The sequence below is a fragment of the Schistocerca cancellata genome, chromosome 3 (genome assembly GCF_023864275.1).
Source record: "Schistocerca cancellata isolate TAMUIC-IGC-003103 chromosome 3, iqSchCanc2.1, whole genome shotgun sequence".
NCBI classification, from domain to species: domain Eukaryota; kingdom Metazoa; phylum Arthropoda; class Insecta; order Orthoptera; family Acrididae; genus Schistocerca; species Schistocerca cancellata.
In genome coordinates this window covers 936,619,172-936,638,447 of record NC_064628.1, presented here as the reverse complement: position 1 = coordinate 936,638,447, position 19,276 = coordinate 936,619,172, and the positions used below count along the sequence as shown (strand labels likewise).

Genomic DNA, 19,276 nt, shown 5'->3' with positions numbered 1-19,276 from the left:
ACCAATATGTTTAGTATGTGTCAAGAAATTAGATAAGATAGTAATACTAACTGAGGTACCACAAGTTTTTTTATGTCAGAGCATGATCTGAGAGAGAATAAAATAACTGTTTGCAATTTAGAGAACTATAAAAGATAAACTCATTTCTGTAGGGCTTGTCTGCCCCCAGTAGCAGAGTGGTCAGCGCGACAGAATGTCAGTCCTAAGGGCCCTGGTTCGATTCCCAGCTGGGTCAGAGATTTTCTCCGCTCAGGGTGTTGTGTAGTCCTAATCATCATCATTTCATCCCCATCGATGCGCAAGTCGCCGAAGTGGTGTCAAATAGAAAGACTTGCACCTGGCAAATGGCCCTAGCCACACAACATTTACATTATTATTATTATTATTATTATTATTATTATTATTATTATAACAAAAGAGGGGAAATTGCAGTGTATGTAAGCAGTGAGGTGAAGGAAATTACTCCATGGGCCGTTGAAAATAGTTCAGGAATGTTTTTAAAGCAGCAACTATGCAAATAAAGTTTTAGTCAGGTAAGATTTTGATATTAGGTCTGTACCAATCACCTAGTCCACACGTAAAGTTTCTCCAATGGACTGGAAGTGCCTGTTTTGGGGGATCTAAATATTAATACAGTAAAAGATAGTTGTCATAGTGTTATGAAGATTCCTGTCTCATGTAAATTCTGTGTGTAAATTTGACAGTAGTCTCTGTTAAAGTTATTACGTATTTATTTGCTGATTTTTGTTCATACAAACATCAACTATAAATGAATTCTTTTCTTTTAAATTTATGCTATGTAAATTGTATGATACATGTAGTCAAATACGATACCTGTAAGGTCAGTGTTCATGTCTGTATATTGTGAACAAGGTAGGAGATGAGAGTTGATAGTGAAGATAATGGAAATTCGTTAGTGTGGGTACAGTTATGTGATGTGGTCAAGAAGTAGTACTTTCGAAGTAATGTTTAAACTGTATTGCAATGAGAAGGGGATGAAGTGATGTTACTTTCAGAAATTCCCGATGTAAAGACGAGTGTTATCAGAGACTGAGTAAAGTTGTCATGGTAAGTGTTAGTGAGCTGTTAGTCAAGGCAATTGACCTTATAAATTATTCAAAGATGGTGGAGGTGGATCAAGAAGGAAGAGAGGCAGGTTGACAAATGCGAAAAGAAGCAGAGTTAATTTGATGAAGACTTTCAAGACTTCAAGAAAGAGGAGATTCGAATTTGTATAAAGACAGTTTGCAGCTATATCAAAGTCTGAAGAAGATTATTGACAGTTTGGACACTTAATTGTACAAGGATGGTCAAGATTTACAAGAAGTTAGAACTGTTCCATCATTTGTGGTAAGAGTAATTTTTAGACTGTGACATGGTGAGAAGATATGCAAGGAAATATTGCAGCTGTTAAGAGATGCTCATGTCATTTTGAATAATTGCCAGTGTAATTAAGTATGTCATTGCCAATGTAATTAAGAATGTCTTTAGAGAATAATGTTTACTTTGTGGAAAGTGAAGTTTCCAATAAATGTGCACTTCACTTCTACAAATATACCAGTAGTGTGAATGCTCATCTAAATCCATTTTGAAGTTTTTCCTGCATTATTTAAGATGTGCTGGCCGGAGTGGCCAAGCGGTTCTAGGCACTACAGTCTGGAACCGCGCGACCGCTACGGTCGCAGGTTCGAATTTTGCCGTGGGCATGGATGTGTGTGATGTCCTTAGGTTAGTTAGGTTTAAGTAGTTCTAAGTTCTAGGGGACTGATGACCTCAGAAGTTAAGTCCCATAGTGCTCAGAGCCATTTGAACCATTTAAGATGTTTACTGTTCATCACACCATCATCTGGAAAGGAGTTTGAAGGTAGTATCTTTCAGCCTGGTTCTGGTAATTTGAACCAGAGACGCAGCCATTCCTCAGTCTAATTTCCACATTTTGAGTTTCCACTTTTTCTAAGACATGGAAGACGCACTTGTTCCAATCCTCTGCAGTCACTGTTCTTACTGCTTTTTCTAGCAGTACTTCAACTTCCGGCGTTTTGTATGTTTTGTTTTTCGCTGCAACATAGCCTTTGATTCTGGGCCACACTAAGTCGATGGCGTTTAATTCACAGTGGTACGGAGGAATTCTGAGAACAGTTTTCCCTGCATTCTTCACCATTTCACCTATTGCGTATTCGTTGTGCACTATTCTGTGATTTTTAACTATATTTAAAAGTTCTTTCTTCAACATACCGTCTTCGAAATCGATGTTTTTAGATTTTAGCCACTCTGATATTTCGTGCTTATTGGAATTCGCATTGGTAACTTTTTCTTTTCTCCGAGAATGGTACAGAGCGTTATCAAGAACAATAACTGCATTTTCCTGAAGCCGAGGAAGAACATCTTGAAACCACTTCTTGAAGGTTTCGGCGCAAATCTCCTCATGATAACCTCCACTTTTCTTGGATTCGAAAGTCAACAAACATCCTTCAACGAACCCTGCTTTGCTGCCAATGTGTGCGATAATCAGACGTTTCCCTTTACCTGATGGGCCCTTGCTTCTGGTGGATAATCCGAACAGAAATGGTTGTTTTGAGGAATTTATAGTGTCATCTACCCAGACGTAACTTCGGGTATCTCCTGCGTTCACCCACATCTCATCCAAATAGTAAATGGGTCTGGCTTCATCTCTCAACCATTCAATGGTTCAAAGATAACGCTGCCTCCATAAAATGATGTCATCCCTGTCTATTAGCATGCTGTCGCGCCCACGCCGGACATATTTGAAATTCATTTCTCTCAATAACTTATAAAATATAGTTCTCCGAAAATTGCCCAGATGTGCATCTTCGTTCACGACTGTAAGCACTTTGTCTATTGTTCGCAATTCGTTACGAAAAATAATTCATGTACTTTTCTTCGTATCACATTTCTGTCAAAGTCATCAACACTTTCAGAAAGTTTCTGTCGTAATTTTCCTTTCTTGGGAGACTTCAAAGAGTGTGGCCTTGTACTCACTGATCACACGATACAGTGAAGAACGTCCAACACCTGTAGCTGCAGCTGTTTTCGAAACAACGTCACTCATCGACTGCTCTGGATGTAACAGTTCCATTTTATACACATTAAGCACCATGTGCTTCTCAGAAGAACTTAATGATTTCTTCTTTGCTCGGATCTTTGGTGGACTCAGAACTGACAGGTCGACCTCGCTCACTGAATCCGTGGATGACATAATGAGGACAGCCGTATGTGATGCTAATGAAATAAGTGAATATATAAAATAAGAAACCATGAGATGCTATTGATGCGCACATAAACAGTGAATGCTCAGCGCGACTAAAAACACATATACTTACTTTAATAATCAACAACTAGTCTTTCAAGCATCTTTACAGATGAACTTAAGATATCCTGAAATCGCTGCTGTACAACACCCACTAACGAGCTCACCTGCAACTGAGGCGGCCACACTGACCGAGCACTGCGCCTGTGATCTGCACAGTGCATTGCTCATAAAGGACAAACGGTTGCACCCATCACCTTCGAACAAACTACAAAATTTAATTCAAACCTTTCTGAAACTTTTCTTGCTTACATCCCCACAAAAAAAATTAAAGGGGAAAAGTTTGTCACTTACTATATTTCGGATGATGATTTGGTAAAAGTTCTGCATCAGACATGTGATTTTAATTTATTACTTCACTATTACTGACTCTATTGGGCAGAAAATTTGCAGACGTCATCAACATATAATACTGAAGGCAATTATAAAATTATTTTGCTGTGCGCCACGTTTAGGAGATCTGGCATGATAAATATAGAGTAACGCGAAAAAACAACCTTTCTTGAAAGCTTAAATATTTCTCTTTTTCAGTGACAATAAATTTTAATGTAATGTAAAAAAAGATGCCAGAAGGTAGTTCTCGGATCACTTTATCATGTCTAGGTGCCAAATTATAAAAAACATGACTTTCATTTTTTAATTTCTGTCGCCCCTGCCCCCCTGACGGCAGCACTGTGGTCACGCGCCTTGCCGTGTTTACGGTATGTCTCTTGTTTCGGTGAATGGAGTATAGCATATTCTTAATGAGAACAATGTCTGGGACGATAAATACACATACATTGTTAACAATGTAGTGCCCCGCTTCACTATAGTCTGGGAAACTGTAGCACATACCCATATACATAGGTTCAGTTAAGCTCCACAAGAAGGCTGTTTGGGGGCATTGAAAATGTGACCACAAGACAACTTTGCAAAAATAAATTCAGAGAACTTAATATCATTACTGTCCCTTACATGTATCTGCAATAATTATGTACCTGAAAGCAAACGATACTGGTCAGTTGAACAGACACACATGCGATTACAATACAAGAAATAGGGATGATTACTATCTACACAGGGAGTGGCTCAAATTAACTGAAGGAGGTCTCATAACTGTTTTGGCCATATTATTCAGTAAATTTCCATTCAGAATAAAATGCATTGAAAAGACATACGTATTCAAAAATAAATTAAGAAGTTACTGTGTCTCTTCTTCTCTATATAACCTAAAAGAATACCTAGAAGTTAAACAGTATAGAGAATCTCCTTTAAACAAGAAATTATTAAGACATCTCTGTGTCTATAAACCAGGATTCTCGACATCATATCACTGTAGAATGTTTGACTTTAATGCTGGAGCCACGATCTCACCTCTAGTTGCAACACTTCCTCAGTATCAAAGTGAAATAATATAAGGTGTACCTTAAATTTTGGGAACATGAAAATTAGATGGGGCTAAGTTGAGACTGTATGCAGGATGTCGATGACAGGAAACCCAAAGCATTGGACAGTTGCAGCACTTGTGTGTTGTCTGTCATTGTCGTGTTGAAGAAGAGGGTGCCCCATGTGTCGACGAACTCTTTGAATTCGTGCTTTGTTTTCTGAGGGTTTCTCAAACATCAACATAGTTACGTTAGACTCTTCCATGTAACACACTACACAATTTGGAACACTCTAGCAGCAGAGAGTTGCAGCTTGCACCAGCAAAGTGGGAAAGTCAATTGAGTAATATGCATGACACATAATACCTCAACCGATATTGAGAACAAAATAAAAAAAAATTGGAGGCATTAGTTTTCAGTACGGCGTCGTACAATGTATGTACTTTCTCATTAAATAAGAATTATACTGCTGCTGTTTGCTCTTTTCCTGTTTGTTCCAGATGCCTTGGATGAACATGGCACAACAAAGTGAGGCTGCCTGAGTGTAAGGTAGTGAAGGTTAGTGACTGCATAGTGTACATTGCAAAAGTGAAACTGGTGATAAATTGTCTATAGATGAATTAATGAGTAAATAAAATAATGTGCAATGTACTTTCATAGCCTTACTAACTACTTTGTCAAAAACGGATACGTATTTCAAATTAAATTTATTTTGTCTACTGGTTAGCATTTCTCATTAAGATAAGTTCAAAATATAGTAACGTTTGTGGGATCATCTTCCGAAGCTGCTGTTTAAGTCAATTATTGATGATTGTTCCATCTTAAGCTTATTGCAATTAAAGAGTATTTTACACCAGCTGTGTTTCACTTTTATTTACAATGCATCTTCTGTGGTCATGAGTGTTTCTGCCTCTCTGCAAACCACAGCTTTTTCCTTCTCTGTCAGCAAAGGTTGAAATCGAAAGAAACAACATTGTACGTATACAATGGGCAGCTTTTTACCTTTTTGCACTTTATGTTCACTGAATTGTCATTTCTTCTGCAGTTTCGTGTCTTAACACTCAGCACAGAAGGGAAAAGCAGTGGTTTGCAGAATATGTGAAGAAGAGGCAGAAACACTAAAGACCATAGAAGATCCTTTAGAAATAAAAGCAAAATGCAATTGGTGTAAAATTCTCTTTAATTAACTGTGGTACATGTAAGACGGAAAAACCAATAATAATTGATTATAATAATGTTACTGATCAGATAAGAAATTATGGAGTAAAAAAATGCATTTACTTTAAATTTGACTTATTCTGTTTTCTTTAGAGTGATTTAAATAATACATAACCTAGAATTCAAATCCCAGTAATGAGAGAATTCTAACAATATTTACATTGAAGTTATGTCATCAAAACCTGTTGCACTACTCTCTCAGCTTTATTTAACAACCACCTTCATCTTCACTGGCTGGCTGATGCTGAGTATCTGATGACAGATGACAAATAAAAGTGAACACACAACAGCATGCAAGTATTTATCACTGGCAAATCGCTTCAGATTTTCAAAAATTGCTCTAATTAAGCCAACTCAAATACTGAGGCCCATTATGTAGGCCTACACTAAATTGTAGTGTGATTTTACAAGCACAAGACCTTGACCAAGGAAAATAAGTATTACCTCACACACGCCATGACATGCATTTAAATAGAGCAGCAAAAAAGCTTATTACAGCTATTATCAACAGTAGCTTTAGAAACAAGAAAGCATCTATCTAATCCCAAACCAAAATTACAAGTAAGAATTGTGATAATCATCATTGCATGAAAATATTCCATCAGAATATAAGTAGTCCGCTAAACAAAAAGGAAGAGCTGCTGCTTTCAATTCGAGATACAGCAGGTTTAGATGAAACAGCTGTTGATGTACTTTGCCATGATGTCTACAGATCATGAAAGTCATGAAAATGAACAAGTGGTAATGAAAGTGGAGTGGGTGGTCATGAATTTTGTTCTATGTATCAGTCAGAGAAGTAGCAAATTAGTGCTATCCCTAAAAGTGTTGTATCCACATACATGAACTCTTTATGGTCTTTTGTTATCTGCAGTGGACTTGTGTGTCCATCTGTGCAAGTCATGTTCGCAGAGCTTCTGCAACTGCAGTTTGCAATTTTGAATGCCTGGTGTGGATGGAAAAATTTGGAGATGTGGCTTCATTGAGATATATGTGGTGTATGCACCTCGTGGAAATGATGTATGAATTGAAGCCTTGCCCATGACAGTGCTGCCATCTCATGTGTTGCGGGAGGAATTTCAGTTAGAACAGGTGTTTCTTTAATTCTGAATTCTGTCCTCTCCCATGTCTGGAAATTTCCTTGAAGGTTTTTAATCTAAAACTATTGTAATTTTAATCTCATTTTAAAGGTGTGAAGGACAATCAGAGTAAAATTAATTTCTCGCTAGCCAAAGCATTTCTCGAGCTATATTAATACCTTTTATAGACTATAACTTGACATCTGTTGAGGGGGGTGGGAGCAGGTAGAGCACACAGTGCTTGCTGCGGGAAGAGGTATAGTGCTGGGGTGGGGTGGGGTGGGGTGGGGGATGGGGAGGGAGGGACAGATGGACCCACTCCATATACGTTTACTGTAAGTACACAACGCAAGCAACACGAACTTGTGCTTTGAGCTTCCACTGAAGCAGCAATGTGCACAATGGATGGAATTGTCAGTTAAATACTTTGTGCTATAAAAAATTGAGATCAAGTGTTTTTATATTGACATGCTAAATGATGAGAAACAATGGAAATAGAGCAAAAAATCACGGATAGTGACAGCACAGTTCAGTGACAAAGCAGACAACGTTGTCAACACCTGTTAATAGTATGCTGCACTGTAGGCAACGAACATCAACAAGTCAGGACCACTTCTAGCAAAAACTACAAAGGATATCCTTATTTTAGGCATGAGTGATTTGCAGAGTCTGTATCTAAAAATTGCTCAGAAAAGTCTTTATGCAGAACTCCGTTTTGTGGACCATAAACAGTTTGTGTATATAAGAGAGGGTTCTAAGATGGACAAGCCTGAGCGCTTTCTCATGAATTAACTGTGAAGTGTGAACCCGGATATCATAAAGTTCATGCAGAAGCTGGTATGCATGTTTCATGCAAATGCAGCAGTTGAAAGGGGCTTTTCTGATAAAAAAAAGTCCAAGTTGCAAATATTTTATTTTTCATTCGATGACTACTTTTGGGTCGAGACCCATTTTTAAGGCAACATATAGTATGGAAAACAAAATTTATATTCATGCACTACAGTTATTACACAGTTCTTTAAGCATATGCCAAAGATACAAAACCTACTCAACCAAAGTGATACTGATATTTCGAAAGATGTAAAAAAAAAATGTATTTACAGTGCATACAGATAACTGTCAGTTCACTCCTTCCTCTGTCATAAGGAAACCTCGGGAAGGGGGTGCCCTGTCATGATATGGAAAACGTTTTTACGAGGGTCAGTCAAAAAGTAATGCCTCCTATTTTTTTTTCTACGTTTAATTGTCAGGAAATTTAAATGCAATTACATAGGTTGAAAACCACAACATTGAGGATCATTTTGTCATTTTTCAATGTAATCTCCGCCCATCTCTACAGTTTTGGTCCATCTTTGAACAAGGGCATGTATCCCAGCACGGTAAAAATCACAGCTCTGCTTCCTAAGCCATTGACGCACGGATGTTTTGACGGCCTCCTCATCTTCAAAATGAATCCCACGATGAGCTTCTTTTAGTGGCCCGAACAGATGGAAGTCTGATGGTGCCAGGTCAGGGCTGTATGGGGGATGAGGCAAAACTTCCCATCCAATTTTGACAATCTCGTCAGAGGTGTGACGACTGGTGTGTGGTCTTGCATTGTCATGCAAAAGAAGAACATCTGCCATTGATTTTGTTGGGCGAACTCGCTGAAGACGTGCTTTAAGTTTGTTGAGGGTTGTGACGTATTGAACAGAATTTATTGTGCATCCCTGCTCCAAAAAATCAACCAGAATCACACCCTCTGTATCCCAGAAAACTGTTGCCATAACTTTCCCTGCCGATCGCACAGTTTTGAATTTTTTCTTCCTCGGCGAGCTTGTGTGACGCCACTCCATTGACTGCCTCTTTGATTCGGGTTCAAAAAAATGCACCCATGTTTCGTCCCCGGTCACAATTTTTTTCAGAAACTCATCTCCCTCCAAACGGAAGCGCTGCAAGTGTTGGGAGGCTATTGTTTTCCTTGCCTCTTTATTCTGATCGGTTAACATTCTTGGAACCCACCGTGCACAAACTTTTGAGTACCCGAATTGTTTAATAATCGTGATCACACTGCCTTTACTAAGAGAAATAATGCGACACACTTCATCTGCAGTCACCCGACGGTCACCACGAATGATGTCATCAACTAGCTGAATGTTGTGTGGAGTCACTGCACTCACCGGCCTGCCGCTCCGCTTTTCGTCAGTCAACGGTGTTTGCCCTTCAGCTTCCTTACAACGACGAACCCATCGTCTAACAGTGCTGACATCCACTGTCACAACACCATACACCTTCTTCAGTCTTTCATGAATGCGTATGGGCGTTTCACCTTCTGCATTCAAGAATTCAATCACACAACGCTGTCTCAAACGAACATCGATGTCGGCCATCTTACAAACTTCTGCTGTGCTGCCACCTGTTGACACAGAAAGTTACTACTGCAGTGGATTGCAGAAGAAGGTTTGAGGAATGGCGCCAAATTCAAATTTTTCACTTAACTTAATTTCTTTAAGTAGAAAAAAAATGGGAGGCATTACTTTTTGACCGACCCTCGTATTTATTAAAGTGTTCTCCAACCATCAAGAATACAATTCATATAATAGCTGTGCAAGTTCACAACTTTTTTAAAATCTTTACTGAATAGAGTCAAATACTCACTGACAGCAGCACCACCTACAGCACGTATTACAAAATTATATGCCACGCTGGAGCGTAAAAAATATTGAATGTGAAACTGTGCAAGCCAACAATAAAATTATTACTTTTTAAATCTATTACCAAAAACTGTCAACTATTTAAAACCACCAAACAGTAAAGCAAAACAGCACCATCTACGGCCATGTAGGCACATAAAAATATCTACAAAAGAACAGCAACATTAGCATAAAAAGAAAACAAAATGAGATAGAAAATCCTCATCACTTCCGACCATTTACAAGCATAAATTCTTTTATCACACAAATTCCGTGCAGATAAAACAACTTTTTCATAATATGTCTCTACAACTTTTTCATAATATGTCTCTCGTAAAGCCAAACATTAAACCAGAAATTATCTTTTTTTCAAGGCACCAACAATGTACTTGCCATCCAGAGGAAGACAGCATAACTATATCCATGGGTGTGTAGGGTGGGAGTGTGGTCAGAGGGGGAGGAAGATGGAGGGTTGGGAAACACGAAGGGCGAAGAGCACGAAGATGAAGGAGCCAAAAAAGGAGGTGGTTAAGTAGACAGCACAACATGAATGTAAATATATGATTGGTAATATGAGAAAATTACTTAAAACTGGACCAGAAACAATTACATGCCATTTCTTTATGATCTAATAAGTAATAACTGCCCTGTTTAACAGAGAAACCATACGTTTCTAAAGAGTAATCGTATAGATAATATATCCTAACAGAAAGGAACCCAAGCAACTTTTTGCAATACTTTACGTGGTCTTCACCACTAATAAACAAGTAACCAAATTTCATAATATGCCATACACACTACACCACATAAGCAGTGTAAAGGCACAACAAACATAGAAACTTTATTATCCAACCAGCAGCAGCCTATAGGCACCACGGACAATAGTGGCTACTTAAAACGAGCTGTACTCCTCAGTGTTCAGCAAAGGGGTATAATAGTGATGCAAGAAACCACCCACATACTGTAAAATATGCAGTGTATTTTTATGAAATGGGAAAGGGAGTTGCAAGTGGTAGCCAGATAGATAAAAAAGCTGGACTTGACAGAGGAAAGAGTAAACTGCCAGTTAATGTACAGTGCACATTTTTTACATCTTCAGAAATACCATTGTCGACTTTTTTATATAAGTTTGATACAATATGCTTAGGAATTTGGTGATAACTCTATTATGCATGACTATAAATTTGTTTTTTAATGTCCTGTAGGTTGACTTGAAAATGGGTCTCGGCCTGAAAGTTGTCATTAAAATATTTGCAACTTTGACTGGTTTTTCGTTCTATAGATTAACAGAAGTTGTTGACCCATGCTGCTCCCTGCTGGAAGTTAGTAAGGAAGTTTTAGTTGAAAACTGAGAACATGGTACAGCTTTTGCAGAAAGAAGTGTTTACAATGCTGGACAGCTTTTCAGTGGTTTACTTAATACTGAAAAACAACTGAATGCGGACATTATAAAACTGATGATACTAGTTGTGAAGAAAGCTTCATCAAAAAAAGTAGAAGCTTTAAAAAAGAAGAAATTTGATGAAAATGAAGTGGCCAATCTTAAGAGAAGAACATTTGACATAAAGTTTGTGCCTTCAAAATTATTATACTGTGTAAAGGAATACTGTAAGTTTACACTACATTACTACGTTAAAACAATTTGTATTTTAATTGATGTCTGAAAATAGTCATGCCCATTCTGTGTGAGAGTTTAATTTTTATAGCATTTGACAAATTGTATACTACAAGTCATACATAATCACATTAGTCATGCTGACATACAGTTTAAGTGATACAAGAATTATTATTTCAGTTTTCATCTTGAAGAGTTCAGGTTCATGAAAAAGTGCTTCTGTCATTGTACCACATATATTTTTGAGAAGTTATGAATATATATATAAAGAGGTAATGAAAAAGTTATGAAAACCACCATGAATTTGATCCTCAAAAAATCAGTAGACACCTTGCTTGCTTAACAGAGCATCAACCAGGAGCTGCAGAAATTGAGTAGATACATTTAGAAAATTACAAAATTAGATCTAAGTATTGTATAACCAACTTAAGAAAAAGGGTTTGCAGTTTTTATTCAAAACACTCTTAGGTCTCAGGCTTTATATGTAATCAGTACAGCATTGACCAAGATTATAATGCCGTGGAATCAAACTGGAACTAGAAAAGCAGTCCATCAGAATTACAACTATTTACTGGACACCAGTAGGAAATATTCCAAAGTGAAAAGCATTCCATCAGAAATACAACTGTCTACTGGACACTGGTAGGAAATATCCCAAAGTTTCTTGCTCAGTTAGAAACTGCATAAAAAAAACTTTACAAGATCAACAGTAAAAGAGTTTTATGTGGGATTTTAACTTTGACTTCTATTAGCCAACAGTACCTATAGACAGTTAGGAACATACATGTCTTGCTTTAACTTGACCCAACGATCTCATTCACAACAAGGGTAGATGACTGTAGCAAGGCTGTGATCAGCAAGGTTTTCCTCGACCCTTTACAATATTATGATGTAAAAATACATGCCATAGTAAAAGGCCTATCTGATCGTGATGTTCAAGAAGTCCTAAACTCAGCAACAGAAAAGCAGTTTATGTACACACCCAAGTTAATGATTGCCCGAGACTGTGTGTGTGTGTGTGTGTGTGTGTGTGTGTGTGTGTGTGTGTGTTTTGTAGCAACTTTTTTTCTCTAATATTGTTACATTCCATCCTGTATTTTCCATTGTTTAATCCACAAATACGTTTAGAAAATTTTAACTCATTGTAAACCATATTCTTAAACTTTTTGAAGCCTGGTTCTCCCGAAGACAAATCAGATGTAAATAGGCAGAAATCTGGGATTAGAATATCGTGCCAGGTAAAAGAACAGAGGAATAGAATGCACAAAGCAATGAAGATACACTATTAAGAGTATTGTAGAATCTTAAACTGTGTGCTCACGAAGTCCAAAAACATAGATTACCGTATTTACTCGAATCTAAGCCGCACTTTTTTTCCAGTTTTTGTAATCCAAAAAACCGCCTGCGGCTTAGAATCAAGTGCAAAGCAAGCGGAAGTTCTGAAAAATGTTGGTAGGTGCCGCCACAACTAACTTCTGCCGTCGAATATATGTAGCGCTACACAGACATGCTTTGTAGGCACAAAGATGAATACTGGCGCCAAAACCTCTGCGTCAGTAAATAAATAAAAAAAAAGGTGGAAGACGAGCTTTTTTTTCTCCGCCCCGAGTTTCGACCACTGCATTTTCATACATTATCCAACAAAGTAAATACAAATTCCGTATTGTTCATCTTCGAATGTATTAGAATTTCAATGTACTATGAAAATCCGACTGGCAAGACTGTTTGGGATGTTTTTCAATATGGCCAACTCTACGTTCTGAATTTTTTCCTACCTGTGAGAAGAGATGGTTGCTAATAGTAACCTGATGAAATGTGAATCACAAGCAGTATTCTCTTCACCATTCACCATAAGAATAATACAAATATAAACATTTTGCCATGTGTTCTTCCGTGTTTGTTGCTATCTCATTTACACCCTGTCTGCCTAATAAACTACGAAACTAGAGTGAGACAACAGCAAACGCGGAAGAATACACTTATCGTGTCTGTTTATATTTGTATTATTCTTAGCCTAATAGTGATACAGTCAGAAATGAACCACGGCAACTGACTAGATTTTTAAATCTAAGATGACTCTAATTTCTGTGCAGAATTTCTGACATGTTCCACATCCTGGAGGACCTCCTCACTATGGATCAATTGGAATGAAAGTAAATCTAATCTAATCTAATCTAATTTGATGTACTAAAGAAGCGGCCGCAAAGATTTTCAAACGGAGAAAAATTTTCGCCTCACTCTCGTTCAGAACATGTTCTGTCATACGCAGCCTATTATTTGGTTCTTGTTGATCATTCTCAAAGAAAGCAGCAGTGTAAGTAACAACAAATAGCAGTCTCTTGACATTGCTTCGCTAATGAGACGATTCGCCTCTTTTTAGTTGTAAGCGGCGGTAGCGCGCACAAAAGCAAGCCATGCCGCGAACGGTGACAGGCCGTAAACACGCACTATCAGAATACGACAAACAATGCATGACACATTACAGTGATGCATTTTCATCTTAGAGTGACGTAAACACCTATAACAGAGAAAACGGCACTTATCAGATCAAACAAAATAAGCAATTGATTCAAACCAGACGAAGCACGTGAAAAAGGAAGGGTACCCGTATAAATACGGACGGAGCGCCTGACGCATAGCAATGGCTACCTGGTAAAGCTTACGACTCGAACCAAACTACTGTAGCTGTATCGTCATTCATTCGACCTAAATTGTGTCTCATATTACAATGGACCAACTTTGTTTCGATTTGGAGGTGCGGCCTAAAACTTTTATCTCCCCTTGAATTTCGAGTCTCAAACTTCAGGTGCGGCTTAGATTCGGGAAATCTTTTTTCCTTTGTTTCGAGTCTCATTTTTCAGGTGCGGCTTAGATTCGAGTGCGGCTTAGATTCGGGTAAATACGGTACACATAGGAAATTAACAGGTCAAACACTAAAACAAAAACTGTAATAAAATCAGTAACAAACAGAAAAAAATAGAAGAATCTGGTGTGGCAAAGTTCATAGAAAATCGGACAGATCACAATAATCTAAAGAGCAGCCTCAGATTTCAATAAATTTTTCCTGTCTGTAGTTGAGAACAAGGGAACACAAAACATTGTCTCCCTCAGAAGCTATAAAACTACTTAATCTTACAGAACATACACCAGTGATGGTGACACTGCACTTCAAACCCACAACACCAAATAAAATTATAAATACATCAGATCCCTAAAAAGCACCAGCTCTTCTGGGTACAATGAATATCAACCAGGGCACTAAAATCATGCAGTGACTTCATAAGTAAATTATTATGCTATTATGTAATAGTAATAATAATGTTTATTCAACATCAGATAATAAAATACAGTCCCTAGAAATAATACAGTTTTAAGATATCATAGAGGTTATTCTTCTGAATATATGAGTTTATAAGTTACAAACTATGAATTTAACATTTTGATGTGTTTTACATTTGATGATATTAAAAAAAAAAAAGTTACGAACATTGGTGTTATCAACATAGTTCAGCTGTGAGTTACTTAAAACTATGAGCTAGACACAATTACAAAACACTTTTCATAAAGACAAAGTACTCATCTAAGGGATAAAATATGTTTTCAACTAGAATTCTTTTTAGCTGGTCTTTTAATTTGTTAGTAGGGAGGGCTGTGAAACTTGGTGGGGTGGCTAGCTTCAGTTCATCATGAGCATTTTTTTCATATCAAGTTGTTCTCTGACTGTTTACATGGTATCTGAATTTTTGTGTTTTATCATGCTGGTGCAGGTCACAGATGAAATTTGGATTTATTGTTTTCATTAGCAATATAATGTTCTGTGTGTCTCCACCTGCCACAAATAATTGTTTTTTTTTTTTTTAAATTTTATATATATATATATATATATATATATATATATATATATATATATATATATATATATATATATATATATATATATATGTGCTTAGATTGGCTTGAGTTGTTGCACCCCATATTTCTACAACATAGTTTAAATTTGATTATAATAGCACATGACAAGCAGTTTTTACCATACACATATCCTTATAATATTTGATAGCCATGCTTAAAGTAAATACAGTCTTTAGACGGCTGTATGCATGTCCCATTAGAGTTTGTCCTGGATTGTATGATTCCGAAGACTTTTCCATTTTTCCTTTTTTTTTATAATGTCATTTCCTTTGAATAATGACATACCAAATTTTGTTTCCTCGTGTTAAATTCCTTTATTGCCGTCTTTGAAGCACTTACATTTAGATAGCTTTCATTGAAATACTCTACTACCATTTCACTGATAACCATTCTATGATAACTATAGCATTTTCTAATAGATTAAAACATGCTAGAGTGCGCCAATACACAAATGTGATGAGAAACAAGTAATATGTATCTGCAAATCTCTCTGCTGCCAGTTCTTCCGCCAGGTAAGTATACAACAGGCTATATGAACACCTAACACAAAAATGGTTCATCCACAGAGGGGCAATATTCAGTCTCACAAAAGAAATTCTAGAGGAACTAAGGTATTTTGCCCTATCTTTATGGGGAAACAATTTTTTCGTATTTTGTGTATTTTCACTCTCTGATGTCGTATGATACACAATATTCTGGGGAAATTCTGCAAAAAGTTGAAAACATTTGTAAAATACGAAAACGAGCTGTGAAATTGATCTGTGGTGTTTCAAATAGGAGATGCTGTAGGCACCTGCTCAAGACACTTGGGATTTTGAAACTCACAAGTCAGTACATCTAACTGACGATATTGTAATCAACAACAAAAATCGCTTCCAAACTAACTGTGATATTCACAATCGTCTCACAAGACAGAAGCAAAGCCTTCACACACAATAGCAATCTATGATTTTCATAATATTGTCATTATTCCAACCTGGATTTTCCATTGTTTGATGTATTATATATGATGTAATCTGTATACCAATGTGTATAATATTTTTATCTTGTGTTTATATTGTTCACAGCATTGTGTATTTTTCGTTTCATTTTGCGTATATACGGGTAATATTGTATTCATTGACTTCTGCTACATTGCCGTACAATCCCTACAGAAAATGTAATTTTGCAGATAACGTGGGAACGCCTGTTCAACTAGTACGCAAAGGAAATGAGTTTTTTTTTTTTCTTTTTCCAAAATGCAGCGTACACTATTGACTGGGAACAAATCTCATTAAAATTCACTGCAGTAAAAACCGTTTTCAGTGACACGAGCGATTTCAGAAGCCGCAGAAAATCAATCACAACACTAACACTCTGTAAGTGTGGATAACGAAAGAATGTTACCGATCGTACTCAGAGACATTATCTTCGCTACTTTACTTCTATGGACAGAATGTGGTAATTTGCGAATAATCACATATCTCATCCTGCGGAATAGTTTCCCTTACGATGCTGTCCTAGTGTCCTAACACCATCCAGCTCAATTTAGTTAGTAAGTTAGGTTCTAGGCCCACGGCGCTGGGAACACTGAGTGCGATCTCTCACACATACACTCTCTCTCTCTCTCTCTCTCTCTCTGCTTGCCTTCATTTGGGAGCCATCTGCTGCCACAGAACGGAACTAGTCGGTCCAATTCGACCGAACAGGTGGGGTCTATTGTATCAAATGGAAATAGCAGTTATCCCATCCCAGATGATATGGAACAGCTTTGTGGAAACTCAAAACTATTTCTGTAACGTTATCGGCTCTTGCCTATTGCAGGTGGGGCCACGGATAATATGTACAGTTAGACGCGCTCGATTCGTGTAATGTGTCCTTTATGACATAAAGTTCAGCGTTTTCCAACTGCAAAGCATACTTACCTGGCACAGGGGATACCGTGATCATGAAGGCGGTTCCTCCAGGACGAGGCTCTTCCATTGCACTTCGGTTGGGCTGACCCCTGCGATTACCCCTAATGTGGGTAACTCGGGTGCATAATTTTTGGTAGTCGGGACTGCGTTCGCGCAGACCCGGTCATATCGTAATTAAAACATGGTATTTAAAGGGTGTTCTCATGATAGTAATTAAGTCGACTATTTTCACTTTTACCGATCTAACGACGAGGCAAGGGGACAAATTATCTCTTTATTTCATACTGTTTACATGGAAACTCAAGCGTTATTTCGGCAGGTTTCTTGTTTGCTGGTGGAAGGCTTCATTATTGTACAGACCACACTCGGGAATAGTCAATTCGACGATTTTGACAGCCCATGTAGAGCACAAATGGGGCAGGGATGACGATTCCAAAGATGTACTAAAGAATGCGTAATATGTCAAGTGTTGTGGTATAAACATAACAATCATGACAAGTAGGCGGGAAGGTGTAGCCTGTATCATCTAGTAACATAACGTACGTGAGCTTCATATCGGCACTGACATGCTGCAACATTATGAAGTGGAACTATGAAAGAGCCTAACTACGTGGAAGTTCTCTCACGATTGTACGAACGCTATAACAGGTACACTGTCGTGAAGTATCCTCAAATTGTACAGTGATTTATTTATTTTACAGACAATATTATGGAAAGGACAGAGGAAGTAGATGACATGGGAAATACGACGTAAGTAAAGCTAGACAGTATGCTGGGAAGTTTGCTTCAGTATGTGGACATTCCCACTGAAACGTGCCTTGCTCGTTTCAAAGATGTACATTGTCTGAAGCCAATAGTGTACCTATGTAACCAAGGGCCCCGGGGCAAAAATAAAATTGGGGGCTCTATTTAAACTAAAGTAAATACTTTTCATATGCAAAACTACATCATCATCATCATCAGTTCCTTGCCGCCCACTTCATGGCATAATAACGCAAACCTACTTACTGCTAAGTAAATTATTATGAGTAACGCAGCAGATAGTCTTTAATCGTACTTCCTAAGTACGTTTGTTGTGCTTCCACACAAAAACTACTGGCTGGATTTGGATATAGTTCGAACTGGGTAGGGCACAGGATACTTTCATAACGATAAAAGGATCCCGTGGTATCATTGTGTCGAGCGATACTAGGTGAAAGAAGTGCAGACGGAAGCAGAAGCTAATGATAAATAAACAATGAAGAAGTATTACTCAGTCAAGAAAACATGGCGAAGCACTCTAGGAACAGTTACGGCAGGACATACGCGTTCGTGGAGGCAAAGAGGTGCAGGGAGGCGGGCTGCTGTCGGTGTCTGCTCCTAACTCTTGCTAAATTCAGTGCGCCATACCGATCAGTCAGATCTCATTTAGAGCTACGATTTCCGATCGGTAATTGTCGGTAAACTCGGATTCAGAGGCCATGTTTTCGTAGGTGTAGTAGATTACAGTAAATAATATACGTGGAGAATAAAACGAAGTAGACAATTTTATTTTACAATTTTTTTCTGTGGCTTTAGTTTTTGCAAAATTATCGATAAGTGCCGTTAAATTTAGACTTAATGCGGCCTTGTTTTCTACTACTATGAGTGCCAAATGTCGGAGCTAAGCTTGGCCCATACTATTCCTTAAATAAGTTTTGATTATTTCTATTTTACTGAAAGTCTTTCGGCTTTTGTAGAAGTGGCAGGTAATGAGTAATATAATAAAATTGCGGTGAACACTTCCTTATGTCACATTATAGCATTGCATGTTTAGTCAAGATTTCCTTGGCGAAGAGTCCACATTAGAGTCAATTTAGGTAGAACACGCTGATAATTATTAATAAATTGAAGTGAAAAATCAGTGCCCATTATATCAAAATATTTACTACATTTTTTTTGCAATAAAGTTGCTTCGTCTACAGTGAGCAAAAATCATGATGTTAAGAAATTAAATATTTGACAAAATGCACTCATGCCAGTAAAACATGTATACATCTGAGCTATTATTGTGTCTGGCACATTTTCGAAAATAGTAACTTTGAATAGTTCTTCGTTGTTTCGAAATCGGTGGTCAGTAGCTAGTTCATCGAAATGTTTTTAATTTTCTTTAGCCTTTTTTTCGTGAAAACTGGGATCTGTGTCATTTTTTGCAGTTTCTCTGGGTTTGCACTTTAA

At 37.6% G+C, this 19,276-nt stretch overlaps 1 protein-coding gene and 1 non-coding gene across 2 annotated transcripts; one reads left to right on the top strand and one right to left on the bottom strand.

Moving 5' to 3' along the window:
• Window positions 1-1,834: 1,834 nt before the first annotated feature.
• LOC126176659 (uncharacterized) lies at window positions 1,835-2,638 on the bottom strand. The gene has a single exon (XM_049923817.1). It carries the CDS (start codon window positions 2,636-2,638, stop codon window positions 1,835-1,837), a length of 804 nt encoding a protein of 267 aa, XP_049779774.1.
• A 14,443-nt stretch (window positions 2,639-17,081) lies between these two features.
• Window positions 17,082-17,244, top strand: LOC126178478 (U1 spliceosomal RNA). Its single transcript, XR_007536375.1, has one exon. It is a non-coding gene; the product is annotated as a U1 spliceosomal RNA (small nuclear RNA).
• The last annotated feature ends 2,032 nt before the right edge of the window (window positions 17,245-19,276 follow it).

Coding starts and splice junctions, on each gene's coding strand:
- LOC126176659 (XM_049923817.1), bottom strand. CDS start 2,638: ATGTGGGTGAACGCAGGAGATACCCGAAGTTACGTCTGGGTAGATGAC.